The 18,998-nt window shown below is 39.0% G+C and overlaps 3 protein-coding genes, 1 long non-coding RNA gene and 1 pseudogene across 4 annotated transcripts; 2 read left to right on the top strand and 3 right to left on the bottom strand.

Annotated features, from left to right (window-relative positions):
• Positions 1–9,075, bottom strand: LOC145492025 (zinc finger protein 511-like). The gene is made up of 10 exons (XM_081471341.1): positions 8,751–9,075; positions 6,739–6,812; positions 6,561–6,617; positions 5,571–5,712; positions 4,975–5,031; positions 4,341–4,420; positions 3,306–3,360; positions 2,145–2,182; positions 822–942; positions 1–605 (listed from the first exon to the last, which is right to left on the bottom strand). Exons 1-10 carry the CDS (start codon positions 8,835–8,837, stop codon positions 582–584), a joined length of 735 nt encoding a protein of 244 aa, XP_081327467.1. The 5' UTR covers positions 8,838–9,075; the 3' UTR covers positions 1–581.
• Positions 6,809–8,363, top strand: LOC145492032 (uncharacterized). Its single transcript, XR_014049912.1, has 2 exons — positions 6,809–7,077; positions 7,489–8,363. It is a non-coding gene; the product is annotated as an uncharacterized LOC145492032 (long non-coding RNA).
• A 465-nt stretch (positions 9,076–9,540) lies between the features above and the next one.
• On the top strand, positions 9,541–11,374 carry LOC145492722 (uncharacterized; annotated as a pseudogene).
• A 176-nt stretch (positions 11,375–11,550) lies between these two features.
• On the bottom strand, positions 11,551–15,015 carry LOC145492721 (carbohydrate sulfotransferase 11-like). The gene is made up of 3 exons (XM_081472118.1): positions 14,997–15,015; positions 14,305–14,363; positions 11,551–13,181 (listed from the first exon to the last, which is right to left on the bottom strand). The coding sequence occupies exons 1-3, from the start codon at positions 15,013–15,015 to the stop codon at positions 12,342–12,344; spliced, it is 918 nt and encodes a 305-aa protein (XP_081328244.1). The 3' UTR covers positions 11,551–12,341.
• A 1,308-nt stretch (positions 15,016–16,323) lies between these two features.
• LOC145492871 (carbohydrate sulfotransferase 11-like) lies at positions 16,324–18,366 on the bottom strand. The gene has a single exon (XM_081472248.1). The coding sequence runs from the start codon at positions 17,739–17,741 to the stop codon at positions 17,016–17,018; it is 726 nt and encodes a 241-aa protein (XP_081328374.1). The 5' UTR covers positions 17,742–18,366; the 3' UTR covers positions 16,324–17,015.
• Between the last annotated feature and the right edge of the window lie 632 nt (positions 18,367–18,998).

The following is an 18,998-nucleotide window of genomic DNA, read 5'->3' as shown; positions in this document are numbered from 1 at the left end:
TACAAACAAGTTAGTGTTTTATTGCCGGAACTCTCCACAATTCATCTGGGACTCAAATCACACAACTTATCTTTAGTCTTACATGTAACAATACTGAAGCTCTCAAGGTCATGCTTGTCAGTTATCGTACTGTAACAAACAAGAAGAATTCGATTTTGGCCATTTTGGTGTGGTACATATTCAGTAACGTCTCATAACAACTGTCGTGTCAACTAGGTGTCATTCTTTTTTAATAGCTACAATATACAATAAGAAAGGGAACTGAAACAACTAGCTGCCTGTGTTAACAAGGTGCTGAATTAAATGTGCAACCATTAGCAGGGTGTGACTTTAGATATGACAACAAAACCACCTTTAAAGCTATGGTGAGTACAATGCCCAGGCGTTAAATTCGTTTCCAAAATTCTGTAGGCAAAGTTAATTTAACATGGATTTCATAAATAAAGTTCCACAATGCAATGTTGTCATAGCATCCTGTAGAAATTTGCCTTCCATGTTCAGTAACTCATTAGCTCTTATCTTTTGACGCACATTTCATGTACTTGTACACTAGTTACAGGCGAGGCTTAATTCAGGTTTTGTTAGCTCACTTCATTCATTGTGACCTGCAAAATATAAATTGAAGAACGAATACTTTTTTTATCCTTCGCCTTCATTTGTCACTTTGAAAAATAGATTCCATGTTACCGTGCGTCTGTTCAGTTATTGATCACAGATGACATCAAAATGTAAGAACAAAACAGCAGCAGTCAGTTTGTAGAAGCAGAACTAGTATGTATCAATAGCCAAATTGTAAAAAGCATTTTTTAAATCGATTTTACCTCTTGCGAAGTGTGTTTTTCATTATCACTTTTGTTCTTGGCCTTTTTCTTACTCTTTTTTGGAAAGCTTCTTTGGAATACCTTGGTTGACCCTCTACCAAAACATATTGTTCTTGGCAACCTGGAAATAGAAACTACTATTTAACAATTATTCCATGAAACCGCGTTGGATATGAAGTGATAAATAACCAACGAGCGCGTAGCGCGAGTTGGTTATGATCACTTCATATCCAACAAGGTCGAATGGAATAATTGTTTTAGTATATTCTTAATCGGGTTTTTGCCGCCGATTTTTATTTCAACAATTTTACAGAGCGGAAAATTTTTAAACTTGGCGCACTGTTTTCCATATAAGGTAAAACTCCGACTAATGGCTCATAGTCGGAGTTTTTGAGCCAATCAGAGAGCTAGAAATGCAATAGTCGGAGCTGAGAATATACTAATAATGAATTATTCTTATTGAAATGTCAAGGAGTGACAAAGTGCCGCGGGGGGGGGGGGGGCACTGCCATATATGGGCTAAATAGTTATGTGCCACTGTGAAGGGTATGGTTTTCAAGCAGTTTACTCTAGGATAGGGTCTATAAATCAGAGCGTTTGGATCTAGAATAGGGTATCATTTTTCACAAAACTGACTAGTTGGTTGAAGATTTTATCTAGACTAAGGAAACCAGGAATTACCACTCGAAAATATAAAAAAAGAATCAATCGGCAAGTTTAAATTTACGCAAATCAGCCGCAACAGTGTCAATAGATGGGGGGATTTGGGAAGTTTACTCTAGTATAGGGTAGCCAAATTCAGCTGAACTAGCTCTGGTATAGGCTAAGGGTTCCAGGGTCCCAGCAGCACACCCCCACCCAGAAATTCCTAAAGTTCCCCCCCCCCCCCGCTCCCGGGGACAAAGGGCATAAGGTAATAAAACGGTCCCCTCAGGCTGGTGCTTATTTCCGGTTTCTGTAGCATGAAGTCACTTGGAGTATTTACACCCCCCTGGATGGGATGCTAGTCCATTGCAAGGTTACCCCCCCCCCCCCAGCATTAAATTCACTGGTACCCATTTATACACCTGGGTGGAGAGAGGCACCTGGCTAGGGTTCAAATCCAGACTGCTCAATCTGAAGTTGAGCACACTAACCATAAGGCCACTGCATCTCTACAATGATAATAAGGAAAATCATTTCAATCCTGAAAGCACATAGTTCTCAAAAGATTGGTGCCCCAACCAACATTTGTAACTGTGTTTTGTAATAATGTAGTAGGCTGCCAAAAGCAGGTACACTGTAAATAGAAATGCTGGTAAATTGTTTTGGACTCAATGTTACCTCTGCTTTGGTGTGGTGTTGGCTGTGGACTCAGCCACCTACAAGAACAGACAGTAATATTACTTTGTTCAAGATACTTGTCTGAAGTGAGGCATGTGCACATGAATCATTAGGTAAACTTGTAATTAATGTGTAATTGGTAAAGCAGCATGTGGACCACAGATAGAGCAGTTTTCAATTGAGTAAACATTGTAAAACGAAATCCAGTTGCTTGCAAATTAGACTACTCAGCCAATCTCAAACCGTAGCAAAAGCAAAACCAAAAACAAAGTAACTACCTGATTACTTTTGGTTCTCAATTGAAAACCACTCTACACTGTATTGTAGATAATTTACTGGTACTTCAAATGATCCAGTTGAGACAAACCTACACATTGTGCAATAATATATGCAAATAATATAGAATTGTGCAATAATATATGTTGTGCCCCCTATATAATGATGTCAAACACTGAAAATCACTATATAATGATGTCAAACACTGAAAATCCATGTCACCGTCCTCTCATTAGCCTGCGTAGCAGGCTTTTCAAAAAAAGCAAACGAAGGGAACAAAACTGCGAGCAAGTGCGAAAAATAAGTGAGCATGAGGAGGGTGTTCCCTCTCCCTTCTTGCTCACCCCCTCCCCACTTCTCTCCATTTTTTTCTCACCCCAGACGTGCTCCTTCACTTGCCTGCTTGCTCGCTCGCTTGTTCACTCTCCCTTCCTGGAAAAAGAAACGTCTGCTACGCAGGCTATCCTCTCATTCAATATTAACATTGTTTTTAAGAGCTCACAGACAAAAAATAAAGTTGAAATTCCTTATCATATCTTACACATTACAGATTTCAAAGGTTGCTTTTGTTTTTCAACACAGGAATTAAAACTGAATTTGGAAACTTACAGTAATTAATTAGGCAAGCACAATTAGACTTGGTAAACCTTCAACATCTGTAAGCTCACAGCTCATATATATACATATGTACTTGATGTCTTTTATGAACTGTGATCTATAATATAAATAAATAATGGTATTGAAATGATTGGGGTATGTGGAAATACTATTTCCACATTGCTAGCCATTGGTACCGTACACTGTACTTTGAATTTGGAGCCCATAATTATTTACACAGAAAAATACATTGATAATAAATCATATCAGACTGTGTAGTAACTTCACCTGGGGTATATGTGATGTGTCCATCACTTCATCAGCAGACTGTCTGTTGCATGTACTAAGAGACAAAATTTGCACATGAAAATGTTTTTCTTGTCAGATTATATTAAGACAAAGGTGTTATGCGTCTATCAATGTTAAGCTCAAGGGGGGGGGGGGGGGGGACACCGAGTATATGTGGGGCATTTGACTTTGATGGTTTAATCCCCACCCTCGGGAATTTGAGTCTGGGCCCAGGGTGGGGTCATTTGATTTTTTTGTAAGGTGGAATGGAACCAAATCACATCAACATCTTGAAATAGTTCTCATGGAAAAGAACACAGTCAGGTGTTTTGGTGTTGTTTTCAACGAATAATTCCACTACTTCTCCTTCTACGGAGGAAAGTGGCTGTTATGGGGAGGTAGGGATGTTATAATTATAATGATATCCACCTAAAGGAATTCCTTCTGTATGTAAAAGATTCTGACTTCTTTTTCTATGAAGTTTCTTTTCCTTCTTTTTTGGGAAACAAAAGATATTGAGTAAGTGCTGCCTCAAGTGAGTTCTGAATCAGACTTGTGCACTAGTTGAAATTTACTTATAACATCTTCTCAAAATAAGGGATATATAAAACTGTTGTTGTTGTTGTTGTTCTGAATTTCAATCCATGATTGTGGGATTTTGTTCAAAGATTAATTTTTCAGTCATATAATGAACATGTACATCTTGTAAATTAAGCTTGCTCAGGAATACTCATAGAAAATTGGCCTTTGGCCTGACTTTTGTTGTTCAGACAGAGGGCAGCAAGGTTATTTCTATCAAGACCTTGGCTGATATTCTCCTAGTAATAAAACAATGCCTACATGTAGGTAATGTTTAAGATAATAAGAAAATGTGGGAACAGTCATTGATTTCACCTCTGACAATTTAAAAGAAGAAAAGAAAGTCAAATAATTCATTTGTACGTGTACGTATACATGCATGTACAATAATAAAATTAGTAATAATATAGTAACAATAATAACTTTTATTATTGTCAGGTTTATAATTAAAGAAACCTTTTGCTTTTCCGCTGTTGTCTGCTTGGACGATTGAATCTGAAGTCAGAAGGGTACTTGTGGAAGGAAATCAAATGATCCTATTTACAGAAACAACATTAAATTAAATATAAACAAGTCATGTATTATTTACTAAAGGATTCTTAAATTACTGATTTCTACTACTTTTGTCCAGGTACATTGAAAATGCACAATCATGCGTATAAATGAACCACCACTATTGAATGACACAAGGAATATAATTACATTACACCAAAATTAAAATTTATTTATTCTTTTGTATTTCAGTCTGCATGTAAAGTTCTATAATAGTTGTAACATGCATATGTAGTACATGAACAAGACCTGTCACACCATCCAGTAAATGCCAGTATCAACACCAGCACTGCAGGGTAATGGGTTTGAATCCCCTTCAAGCCTAATTTTTTTTTTTTTTAAAGGCTTTATCACAACTACTTAAATTGTGTATTTAACTGCAGCAATGGTCTTGTTATAATAATATTAAGTCTTTATTCTGCAGGTCAAATATTTGAATGAATTCATACAAGTCATGTACCTTATTTATATTTTAGAGAGAGTGAGAGTGTTATGTCTATGTAAACGGTTCCAAGTATGTTTCTATAGATACAGTTACCTTTCTCTCTTTGTCACTTGAAAATCTGTCAGGACAACTCTCCACAAGGCATCTGTACTAGTTGTCAATTTTAATTAGAAAGAGATAAGGATGAAAGTTACTTGAACAAGTTGTGACTATCATGAACACCACAAAAAATGTTGTAGGACATTTGAAACATGTCTTAATTACCCCTATGACAATAATTTTTATAGTCTAAGATAAAAAATGTTTGCAGTGTACAGTGTAATAGGTTAAGTATCTAGTCTAGCGCATACGAACCAAGTGGCCCATCAAGTCGGCGCTTATCTCTGGTTTCCGCAGCATAAAGCAACAAGTAGTATTTCTACTCCCCCCTGGATTGGATGCTAGTCCACCACAGGGTTACCCCCAGCATTAAATTGCCAGCACCCATTTTTGTAAACCTGGGTGGAGAGACGTACTGTGAGAGTAAAGTGTCTTGCCCAAGAACACAACACAATGTCCCCAGCCAGGGCTCAAACCTGGACTGCTCAATCCAGAGTCTAGCGCACTAACGATGAGGCCACCGTACCTCCTGTACAGTGTGCTTCCGATCAAACATGCAAAGCATCTATATCTACCAGTTGAATACCTACCAGATTCTTCCTTGTGGCTATCATTGAAAATAACGTATCATGGTTCTCCAGCACATGAATCTCTAACAGGTGAGTTGACGGAAATGACCGCTGACATTTTTGACAGCTGTGACGATGTAAGCTGTTGTAGTGTGCCTCGTAGCTAGGAGCATCGCAAATGGAAGCATATAAATACTGACAGCAAATGGAATGTTGTGTAATTAACTGACAAAAAAGTTACATGTACATGTACATGTACAGGCTCAACCATGAGAGACCATGTTTAACCTTATTTTCAAAAACAAGAAGAACATTGACATATGATGCGTGGCAGAGTATTTTTTGCAAACTTCAAATTGTTTGGACACGTGCTGAAACACAGCCTAAAATGCTTGATATGGCTTCTCAATCAAAAGTTTAACTTTGGAAAAAGCATGCACAGATAAAATTGCAAACGGTCATCTAGAATTGCTAATAAGGATAAGATATCCAAACACGGTGATGAAGTAGTAATGTTTTTGCAAAGATATGAATCAAGTAAATGATTGTTGTTCAATGCAGACCTCCATTTGTGTATGCACATAGCAATTCCATGAAAATCATTCAATCAATCAATCAATTTTTATTTCTTAATAAATGTTCATTTTACAGTTAGACTGGCCCATGGATAGCTATGCTGGTCTAGGCGGGCCACTCTATCAATAGTTACAAATGCTTTTCTTTTTTAATTATTATCATTATCATCATCATCATCATCATCATCATCATTCTTCTTCTTCTTCTTATTATTATTATTATTCTTATTCTTATTATTATTATTATTATAACAATCTTTTGAAGACTGAGAAGAAAATAATTTGCACTACTGCTTCCTTCATATAAACTTAAATGTACAAGTATTTACTGACAACTTCTACACACCACTCAAGTAACAAGGAAGTTTGTATGAAAGACCTGAGTGTTTTTATACAATTTATTATCAATATTGTATTAAATTACACTTTTTCCTACCTTGGTACACTAGAAAACCATTCTCCACAACCGGGAATATCACACTTGAAGTCGGCTCTACAATCAAACAAAACAAGCTTCATTAACACACGTACTATCAAACACAGTGCACGTACAGTACACGATGCACAATTTACACAAAATTTAGTGATGTTCTACATGAAAAGTGAAAACTTGCCTTTGGATAAGGTTATCAACTTCTTCGCTATTATCCAACTGTTGCCTTAACACATTGCAAAATAACTCTCCTTCCTATGGAACAAACAACAACTGAAATAATGTACAGTGTTGCTGAACTTCTCTAAATAGCTACAATTTAAAAATGTTACACTTCTTTTAATCACAAACAATTAATCAACCAATCAGGTCATTTTCCATACATTCTGTGAAAAATCACATGGCCTTGAACTTGATTATCAGTCAATGGTAACACACAGGTGCCCTCTCTGATTTTTTCTTTTGGTGAGGCCGGTGACTGTAAAACAGGCTAGCTACATGTAGGCATCACCAGCTACAGGTAACCCCGGGGGGGGGGGGGGGGGGGGGGACTCCCATATGGAATGGACGGGGATGCTCGTCGTCTCGCTTAGGGGTGTAAATTTCGGATTTTGGTCTCGCTTAGGGTGTTCTGGGCAAAATGTCGTTATTTTTAGCCGTCAAGGTCTCGTTAAGGCTTGCACACGAAGAAATAACAGAACAGAAAGAATTTTGATTCTTTATATTTACTCAATTTATATAAACAAATTCGCCATCATTAAATGTCACTGTACTTTTTATTTGTCTGTTTTATAAACTGGTCTCTTTTAGGGGTCTGCATAAGCTTCGGCCACGCCCAGATTGGTCTCTTTTAGGGGTTAAATTCAAAATTTCCGACGAGCATCCCCGTCCACTCCATATGGGAGTGCCCCCCCCCCCCCCCCCCGGGCAGGTAACGGTGCTACAGGCGAATGACCACTTGGAAATAAACTACAACATAAGTACAGAATGTACAACTTACATTAAGGCTAATTCAATTGGCATAACCGTTTAGAAGTTACATGGATTAGATTACTGTAGGTACACTACGGTCGTGTTTTCATTAGGACAATTTTGGCTAGATAAAAGTTGGAAAAGTCCGGAAATGCAGTGAAAACAGTTCGTCTTGAGTTTAGCAAGTTAAAAATGCACGCTGTTTTCACCAGAAAAAGGAAGCGATTATCTCGCCAATATGACCGGAAATTCACACCAAGTTATACTACCTTGCGAGATGGTATAACTTGTCCCTGTAAATGCCGCAGCCAATAAGATTGTGTGTAGTGACAGACGCCTGCAAAGAATTTGGCAATAGCATTTACCAGACGCTCGTATTGCGGTTCATTTTGCGAAACAGAACTTTGCAGACGAGTTCAACAGTCCTTCTCAATTAGTTCGGTTTACCATTCCTACGGTCCTGCTAGATTCTCCAGTTCCTTAGCCAGGACACGGCGTTGCTCAACATGCAGAACAAGTTCCTGCATTACAACATTTCATCGCATCTTCCTCATTTCTGGGGACATTAACCGCATCCTCTGGAAAAAAAATGCCTTCTTGATCTCCTGCACATAAATATAGCTAGAATCAATACAAGAGAAAAAGCGCTTCCTCTCTCAGCCATTTTTGAAAGTTGGGCGGTTTTGTAATTTGAATCTTCTGAGTCAGTGGGTTAAATTCTTGGTTAAATTTCCAGTGAAAACAGATGTCACGTTTAACTAGCAAATGTTGGTCTGTAAACAAACACCTAGAAAGAATGTTCAGCTAGTTAATCGGCCTAGTGAAAACGCAACCTACATGTATATTCCTTCGATCGATATCATGTCTGCATGCTCTGAGTGTATGTACATTGAAGGGGTGTATGGGGATGCTGTAACCTCAGTTACAAGTTAAATGTTCGGTAGTTTTTCAGCTATCAGTAAATTCTACAAATCTCTGATCTCAGCCTGACAGTTAGAGATTTGCCATTCCTCGACTTACAGTCAAATGATCCTCGACATACATGTAAACTTATACTGTACATGTACATGCAAGGTTAAGCTTAAATTTAACACAAATACATGTATACTTTCCTTCACGTATCAACTTATCAACTGAAGTTTGTGGAATTTTGTTAAACGACACAATTCCAACGCCTGTACCGTCGACCCCTCTCTGTTACTCTGTACTAAACTTACGTACCTGAAAGAAAGGGTGCTCCGATGGAAATGTACGTTTCAGTGGAGTGTAAGACCATGTAGGGATGGCGTTCACAACCATCCCGTCCATAAATTACACAGGTAAACTCGACAGAATTGCCGAGAAGCCGGTAAATCAAACCGTTCCCGTGTTTGATGCATGATCAGCCATTTTGAATATCCTGTCGACGTCCCTCGTCCCAACCCTCGTCGGCACCTTCGTCACCAATTCCATCGCATGCCCAGGGCTTCCTCGGTTTTCCGTGACCAGCTGGTGTACCGTAAATTGCCGCTTATAAGACCCCGCTTATAAGCCCCCCCCCTCCACTCCCCTCCCCCCGCCCCCCTCATCCGATTATTGGCCCATCTACCTGTAAACTAAAAAAACATGCATCCAGTTATAAGCTCCCCCGGATAAGCCATCCTCTAGATTTCCTTGTTTTGAATTCGTTTTATTCTGATATTTTAGCTTAAGTGGGGATTCTACCTGAAATTGGCTCAAAAAAACGTGTTTTTGTTTTCTTTGGAATGGCGAGGTTCAACTATTCGACTTTACATTGGCGATCGTTTTTAACGAATAATTTCAAAATATAAGCGAGAGATAACGTTTGAGCATGGTAACGGAAACTGGCATTTGTTGTTTTTTTACTTGTTTACAAGCCCGTTTGGACGGCAAAATGCCTCAAACAAGCCCGAAATCTATCTGGGAGTCTTTGTGCTCCCTTACATGAGTTACAAACAAGAAATTGAAAGAGTAACACTGGAAACGAGTGAGAAACTGGATAGGGCGACGTGTGAAAGTTTTCATGTTGTCAGTGTATTTCGAAATATTGAACGGCTTTTTGCTCTGAAATGACTGGAAAGAAGAAAAGAAGTGTCTACAGGAAAACCAGGAAAGGAAAGGGGCATGGTGGAGATCGTAGAAAAGTGCAGTCACTGGAGAAAAGCCGTTGCAATAACGAGAGAGAACCGAATGAACCTACTCCGGGAACTTCGCACGATTAGTCTGATCTGTCAGATTCTTCTGATCTGTCAGATTCTGGCGAAGAAAGCGTTTACCCTGACCCGCCTAGTACATCAAGGAAGAAGATGAGACTTCAGAGCTCAGAAGATGAGTCTTCTTTAAGTTCTGAAGAAAAAGGAGAAGTTTTACAGTTAGAAAACGGATATAGGCTCGTTGATCTAAAGAGCTTCTCTTCTGTGCTCTCAACTCTACACAACTGCGACGAAGGTGAGAAAAATATCACACATACTTATAGTTTTATTTTTAAATATGCTTTCCTTTCCCCAAAACGTAGAGAAAAACGATAGCTAGTATTATTTGGGGAAAGGAAGTTTAAGTATTGTTTAATCATTTTTCTCTGATCTTTCTTCACTGTGACTCTTGAGTCTTGTACATATAAAGGTGTGAAGTCAACATTGTGTTTTTGTTTGGCTCAGTATAACCATAGTGACCAGCGTATTTTTCCCTTATGTTTTTAATTCAGGAGACCTAACTATTGAGGAAAATACTGTTAGCCGTGCTGGATTGATAGTAAACTTTTAGAAAGATGTGTACGAAGAAAAACCCAGAACCCAAATGAAAGCATCATTGCAATGGTTTGGGTCCGTTGTCCTAAACATAAACACCATGGGGTGAAAGTTGTACGCTGTGCTGCTGCATCTGCAGTCTGCCACTTCCACAGAGGGGTAGAGAGCAGAAAAAGGTTGATGGAACGACTTTATATTCCTGGAGGTGGATTTACTGGGAAGGCATTTCGACTAAGAGATAAGTCACGACTTCGGAAACCTGATAACCAGGCAAGGGCCAAGGAGAAGAAGCGTCGGCAAGGTTTACAGCTTCTCTGTATCCAAAGAGAAGAGGCCCTTCGTGAGAAAGAGGGTGTGACATATGAATCTGGGGCATTCTAGTTCTTGTCCCTAGCTTCTGTCAGTGAAATGTGAAGTCATGGCTACTCACAGACGTCATAATTTGAATACAGCTGTTGTTTAATCTAATTTTGTAATTTTAGGCCTTTTTTTCTCAAAACGTATTTTATAATATTCGAGAAAAGATTACTCAAGAAGTATTAGAGCTATGGACCTGAAATTTTCAGAGATCTTAGTTCTGATTGAGTTACTTGGGATGAGTGAAGGAAATTGCCATAGAGGCCTTTCTAAAGAAATTATCAAACAAATAGTGATCATGTTTTGAACATGTAACTTGACACCTGTGTTGTGATGTCAAATTCAAAACTTTCTTAAAACCCTTCACACATCCCAAGAAGCATTCAGTATGCTTTAGAATGACAGCAAAATATTGTTATTTCATTGAAACAGTTTACAAAAATCTTTACTCAAGTACGTATGGGTAACACACTTCAAGGTGTTAATTGAAATGACTGGTGTCAGGTTGCATTTGCTACTGGTGAGACATAACACCTGTTTTTGAAAACTAAAGCTCATAAGCTTTCCAGTGACATGTAGTTTTGGCTAGTTTTGAATAAAACTTACATTGCTACAATTCTTTGAAAAAATGCACTGTTTTTAGGTAGAATCCCCCCTTAAAAACCAGTAAATGAAAAACCTATTTCAATCAACATGTGTAGCCATAGCTCGTTTTGAAACGGCTTTTTTATTCCGGTTATAAGCCCCCTTGGATATAAGATAACTATAACAACTTTGTTTTCTAAACTGAACAACAGTGTGTAACTATTCTTTACGATAACTAGAATTCCTGATTTCTTGAATCAATATTGTCATTAAGTCAGCTTGAAGGTTCAAAAATTGCTGCATTTCACAATAACTTTGCAAGTTACATTGGAATCAGCACCTGCATAAACTGGTATCAGTTTGCTGTTAGTCTTAAATTGTTAAAGCAATTGTGCAAGCGAAGTGCAGGGAGCCTTGTTCAAAAATATCACACTGATTTGATCCAGCCAGCCCAACATGAATTCATGGGCTCAACTGATCAAAAGTTGACTTGAAACATTGTAACACTGATTCATATCTGTCCGAGAATCTTCTTTTAAGAAAGGCTTTTGCTGTCGAAGACAATGGAAAGGTCTTCGAGTCATATGACCGTTTTGCTGGAGTGACCTAGCCCTGTAAGGTTCCTCTCCCAAAAGACAACAGAGCTGGCAACACTGAACAACAGGAACAAAAATAACAACCATTTTACAATTAGGGGAAAAGACATCTCATTCTCAGACCCCCGCATTTTCCCTTTGCCGGCAGGGCCCCGGAGGATACTCCCTATAATGGCCTATACGGGGAGGCTCCGCCCCGAGGGGTACCTTTTTCAGGCTTCAGATATATAAAAGGGTAGGGATTTCACAAGTTGAGGTATATAAAAGGGTAGGGAAATCGGTCATTTAGGTATTTAAAAGGGCCTTTAATTAAAATATTTCGAATAGACGTTAAAAGGGTTTAGAAAAGGAGGTGCAGTGTTCTAAAGTAGGTATGTGAAAGGGATTACCTTTTTCCAATAAATGGTATATAAAGGGGGTACCTTTTCTGCCAAAATGGTATTTAAAAGGGTAAGGAGTTGGACCTCAGGGCGGAGCCTCCCCGTATTAAACTTTGTTAAGTACCCCCCCCCCCGGGGGGGACAGTGCTAAGGAGCTTGGGCCGGAGAATGCTTTCTTTTTTCATATAGACTCTTAAGAGGTCCCGGAAAACTGTATCCAAACATTTCAAAGTTGGCTCTGAACATCCAACCAAGAATGTCAATCCATTCTAAAGGAATCTGCGAGTAATACTCAAGTAACGAGGCAGATGTATCCGAAGCTTTTTTCTTGTATGTAAACCGTTTTGCGTCCTCTCCAGATATGCCTGCTGCTGCTACCAAGTCTGCTAAATCTTCCTCCATTGTTTCATAGTGTCCTATAAAGTCATATTTGATGGCACACATTGCACAAAAATTCGCGTAATTATCCCAGTGGAAGTCCATGACTGGGGTGGTCTCGTTGCTTCCTTTGGTTACTAAATATTGAATAAATTCACGAAATGTGATGTCGTCGAGCTTTGTAAACGCTTGCCGTGTGGCGTTTGGACGGAAGTTCTTTAGAATTTCTCTACCGTGAAATTCAAGAATTGGGCGGTCTACTCGTCTTAGATGAACAAACTTGTCTTTGTACGCTGACAGAATGCGCTCGAACGGCTCACGAACAAACGTGAACTTGAAATATGTTTCCAACATCATGGTGAGCTTGTCTGCTGGTTGTTGCCATAACCTAGGTGTGTTTATTCCATGAACTCCTGGAAACAACATCAGCCTGATTTCTCGACTGGCACATTTTGGTGTGATGCAATAGATTATTTTAAGACTCTCACTCACCGATATACGGCGAGGAAGAGGTTGTGCTTCAAGACCAACTTTCCCGGTTCGCTTGCAAAAATTTTCAATTAACTTTATCCGTTCTTGCTGTCGTCTTGATTGTCTGGAGTGAAACCCCTGAAAAAGACAGAGAAGCAATTTAAATCATTTTACAGAAACTGATGATTTATTAGAAAAATTAAAAACAAAAGAAGCCATTTGAACACTAGCGTGCCTTCAAATTTAGCAATCTCACATTTATGTTATTTTTGATTGGTTCGTTTTGAGCATGCGCCGACAGGGGATTATTTGCTCTGGCTTGGTATAAGCTTACTTTGTGAGACTGAATATCCCGGGGGAAACTCCCAAATTAAAAGGACAGGGATGGTCGTCGGAATTTTGAAAAGAACCCCTAAGAGGTACTACGATAATGTTTTGTGGGTGTGGCTTAAAACCATGAAAGGCACCGCAAAGCTCAAGCTGTGGACCTTTTGAGGCTGCACCCTAAGAGGTAGCAAAACGCTTTTTTAACCCCTAAAATGTACGACAAGCACCTCCATCCGTTTTATATGGGAGTCATCTTACCCCTCGGGCTGAATATATCCAAGACTTGATATCAATGTAACCCAGTTTAGGGCTTACCACAAGTTACTCGAGATTTCCCAAAAAGTTGCCCGAAATTTCTCAAAAAGTTGCTCAAAAGTTGCTCCAAAAAAAGTCAAAAATTGCTCTTTGTAACGAAAGTTGCTCAAAAGTTGCTAAAAAAAAGCAAGACCTTTTTTTCTTGTTTCTCTCTTCTTTCATTTGGTCTGATGCAAAATTATGCAATCTGTACAGCAAAAGTAACATTTCTAAGCATTTTTGTGCAATTTTGCATTGTGACCAGCGTCGTTAAATAAATTTGTTCACAATACGTATTATTAAATTCTATGCATCAATATCAAAATTTTTTAAATTTGTTTTTAACTTTAAACAAATTTTAAAAAAATTCTTTAAAAAAAGTTTTAAAAAAATTTTTTAAAAATTAAAGAAATTTACAAATTGTCTGCTGAAACATTGTAAAATATAGAGGCATGGCCAATTACAGCAACAAAAGCTGCTCCGATATCTAGAAAACTAGAAATTGCTTGGAATGCAAAAACATGGTCGAAACAAAAAAAGTTACTCGAAATACGAAAAGTTGCCAAAACGTTGCTGAGCAACTTGTGGCAAGCCCTAACAGTTGCTTGAGTACTCAGAGACTGAAAAGTACTTAACTCACCTCCTTAGAGACGTGCAAGTGTGGAAAATGACTTTGTGCTGCTTTGAGAGTCACGCTTTCTGAACAAGACAAAACAACAACACATTATACTAAATGATTTTTTTTTTTCTGGCGGATCGTGTCGGCCCAGGGGCCCGTTTCTTGAATGTTATTCGAGGGAAAAAAATGAACTGTTCTGCTGAGTAACAGTCAGTTCATGTTAACTTTTCAATATCTTAAGCATATTACTCAACCCCAAACGTCTATGTAAATCCTCGCAAGAGGCGTACTATGCGACCACAACTAAAAACAGACCTGAAGCCCGTTTCTTGAAGGTCGCGAAATGTTTTCGTACCTGGAAAGCCGCAGCAAAATCTCAAACCTTATGATTACAGATCTGTTTTATTCACATGCCGATTATTAATATGAACAGAGGTTCTCTTCATACAACGACTTCTAGGCGGGTACACCTCTCTGTTTTTAGATACGGATGATCTAAAAACGGCTTTGCGGGCCCGAAAAGTTTCCGAGGCTTTCGAGAAACGGGCCCCTGGTCTGCATATGTGATGATGCACGCACTACTGCCTTCATCATGCTGTCGCGGCTGTTATCTGAAATGATGAGATGAATTTACGAGCTCCAATTTCCTGTTCCTTGCTACTAATCAGTACTTTTCTTTGTGTCTCTCACGTTTGATTAACTGACTGACTTACGTAGATGAAATTTCTTCATGTCACAAGACTCACAAAAGCAAATGCCTTCTATTTCGCGCTAAACCATTTAGTTGAAAGTGAAGAATGATCATCGCAGTAAATTTTTTCCAATCTAAGCAATTGGCAATTCCGCAAACCCCAGTGTTCCTCTCCATTTAGAAGGACATCTCCAAACAGGCAGGGCTAAGAGAGTGACGAAGGAGTTTGGGCCCGAGAAAGTTCTCTTTTTGTGAGATTATGCAATATTGTTGCATAATCTTATATAATCATCGTCAATGTGGAAGGTTTGCGGATTTTAGGAAACCTGAGGATCTCTCCCCCGATGAGAGTTAATAGTTAATGAAGATATTGAAAACTCGAGGCGAAATTGGAATGTCACATCTGCAAAGCAGCGAACAAGATGATATTTGAAATGTAAACCGCCTTGGCTTCTAGTCAAATCCTTCTAAACGGCTCAAAGAGACCCAGGAATACAGGTAAATAACAATGCATTTATTTTGTAAATGATTAATATGTTAGTGCTGATGCAGTGTTCGGGTCCCCTATGCTTTGGGCGAGCGAGAAGATTTTTATGTACGTAAATCGAATGGGAGCTTCAAAGCTGCCTACAGGCCAAAATTTAAGCCTGTTCTATTGTTTTTTAAGCGGTGATGCGGTAAATAAAATCCCAACTTGCGGTGTTGCGGTGATCTCAAACCCTTCGGTGTGCGATGTTTGTGTTTTCACGCCACGGTGTTCGGTAAAATAAAGTTTTTTTGTGATGCTGTGGTTTCCTGTTTGACCTTTCTCAGCAGACAAACAGAATAAAAAAGATAAAGACTAACAACTTACAAATATTTCGTCCTATTGTTGTGAGCTGTTTAAACTTGATGCAATGGGCACCATTGCTGCATGTTATAATACGTATTGAACAAAACTCTTACGCAACGAATCACATGTGTTTTTTAACGTTAATTTTTACAGTGAAATCCGTTTGAAATTTGTTGATTCGTATTTTGCATGTATATATTTTAATTAACGTTTTTTAATGTAGTAGTGTACACGACCCCAAAAGCTTTGTAGCTTTTATTCTTATCGTGTTGAAATAAAGATTTTATGTTTATATCTTTATGTTATGATCGACGAGTTAAATTTCAAATCAAGTGTAACGCACGTAGAGGAAATCTCACGCACGTTTGAATCCTACCTACCTACTATGCGAACTGAAAGCATTTAGACATAGTTGAGTGATTCAAACGGAAAAACTTGAGCAATATATTGTCACCAAATCCAATCGAAATGGTTCATCACAATCAAGACAATAAAAAGAACCAACTGTTCTCTGGCATTACAAGCAAACTTCTTGGTTGAGGACGTAGGCTGCGAGCAGTTTCTCTTGTGCTCGAAAATCCGTGGGGAAGAACGCAAAGAAACAAACAACACACGCGACCAGTGGGTCGTGAGCGTGCGAGCGTGGTATGCGAATCTGCGAGCCGCCCTCGCTACTCGCGGCTGGCATCTCACACACGCAGTCACACTTTTTAATTTTTTCATTGCGTTCTTCCCATACGGATTTCCGAGCAAAAGAGAGACTGCTCGCAGTCTATCGAGGACATCAAGATCAACAATGTTTATCTGCTTTCCTAGAGTCTGTTAGCCTCTAGAAGAACGAAATTGTTGATGGGACGTTCCAGGACTACGTTTTCAGCCTGACTCTCCCCTCAAGCCCGTCTCTCTTGTTTGGTTTTACTTCTAGGATGCGACCAAGGGGCCACAAGTTTTCTACCACGAGTACAATGTCTCCAGTTTCAAAGTAACACCTTTGTCTTTGCAGTGATTGCCTTCTCACTTATAGGAATTCAACAACCAGATACTGACTTTTAAAAACAAACTCAAACCGAATGGAATTAAACTAAGTATGAGCTCACAAGTACGCATTGCGGACTTATTTTTTCATGTAGACTATACAAGGGTCCCGAAAAGCTGTATCAATGAAAAAGTAATCAAACTGTCACATCCTCATTGTGTTCTTTTCTTTTACTAAAAAAGACTCCTAAGAGGTCCCGGAAAGTCGTAATTAAACATTTCGAAGTTGGCTCTGAACAACCGACCAAGGATGTCGATCCATTCTATGGGAATCTGCGAGTAATAACGGAGTAAAGAGGAGGCGGTATCGGATTTATTGTTGGCGCGAGCATCGAATCTCTTTGCCACTTCAGGCGATAACCTCGCTGCTTCTTTGAAATCTGCCAAGTCTTGATCAAAAGTTTCGTAATGACCTATAAAGTCATAGCTGACGGCACACATTCCACATATGTTGACGTAATTGTCCCAGTGCCAGTCCATAACCGGCGTGCTCTTGTTGCTTCCTTTGGTTACTAAATATTGAATAAATTCACGAAAAGTGATGTCATCGAGTTTTTTAAGTGCACTCTTTGAAGCATGTGGACGGAAGTTCTTCAGGATTTTTTTGCCGTGAAATTCACGAATTTTGCGGTCTACGGATACCTGCCTTAGATTGATAAACTTGTCTTTGTACGCCGACAGAATGCGCTCGAACGGCTCACGAACAAACGTGAACTTGAAATATGTTTGCAACATCCGCTTTTGCTGGTCAGGAGGAAATGAATTCAATCGCAAGTTCCCTCTTAGGCCTTTGTTAAAGTGATACAGCCTTGTCCTCCACTGCCTGGAAGCCGCTTTAGGTGTTACACAGTATAGTATTTTGAGAGAAGGAATCACTGCCAAGTGAAAAGGGTCTGGCATGGCATTATGTCCAGTCTTTTGACAAAACTTCTCAACCAGCCTTCTGCGTTCTCGTTGTCGTAACTCTCTTGGAGTGTTGAGAATATATGATTCCTATGAAGGAGAAACGAAAAAGGTAGTTTGTTAGTCTCAGCTGCAGCCAATGGAAACATATTGCAGATCTGATCTGTGTCATTTTGTAACACAATACCCAGGGTCATCGTAGAGTATTCAAGCTTGAAAGCACCTTAAGATGCATACAATGTATGATGTACACCGCGCCTGGAATGTTTAAGTCGAAATACAAAAACAGGCCGGATTCTAATTCTTGTCGGGCGTCCTTGAGTACCCCAAAATAATATGGTTTACGCGGCGTGTACTGATGTGCTTTGTGACCTTGTGAAAAGAACGATTCGTAGAGCTCACTTCACGTTATTTTGAGTTATTTTGGCCTGGTGCAAAATTACCTTTCAATTGAAAGAAACCTGGAAATAAAAGTTTACTCATAAACACCAAATAGATAATAATAAACCATAAAGGAATCAGTATGGAAAAGGTGGAGAAGATTAGCACGGATTACAAACGACGAACTTGAACAATTTAGGCTAAACTATGCCCAAGCGGTGACGTTAGGTAGCTCCCTTAAAGCTTTTAATTACCAATTTTCTACCACGTTACAATTTGAGACTGTGGTGAGGGAAATGTGATGATATTTTCTTTAGGAAAAGGATGCAATTAAACTTTGTCAGACTGGTCTTGGTAAATTAATATACAACCTAACTTATTTTGTCAGATGTGTTGCCCTCGTGTACAATTCTCAAACCAACCATGCACAACATGCCGAAATCATCGCACAGTAACCCTCCGTTGTAAGTTTTCAGTCACACTTAGTTTCACTCGTTTGTACCAGTGTAAGAAGTCTAAGAACCATACCTGCACAGTCTGTACATTTGGATCCTCTTTTATATCTCCTGCGGCATGAATTTCCACTAAGAAGGAAAGGAAGCAGAAAGGATTTGACAGTTTACACATCACTTTTGTGGAGGCAACCCCGGGTTGGAGGGGGGGGGGGAACTCCCATGTACATGAAGAGGTCGGGGATGCTCGTCTTCTCGCTTAGTGGTATAAATCAAGGATTAATAATAATAATAATAATAATAATGATGATGATGATGATGATAACGATAACAACAACAACAACAACAATAATAATAATAATGATGATGATGATGATAATAACGATAACAACAACAACAACAACAATAATAATAATAATAA

This window comes from Orbicella franksi, chromosome 7 (assembly GCF_964199315.1).
Source record: "Orbicella franksi chromosome 7, jaOrbFran1.1, whole genome shotgun sequence".
Lineage (NCBI taxonomy): Eukaryota > Metazoa > Cnidaria > Anthozoa > Scleractinia > Merulinidae > Orbicella > Orbicella franksi.
Note: the sequence above shows the minus strand (reverse complement) of the source record. Positions and strands in the feature narration are given on the sequence as shown.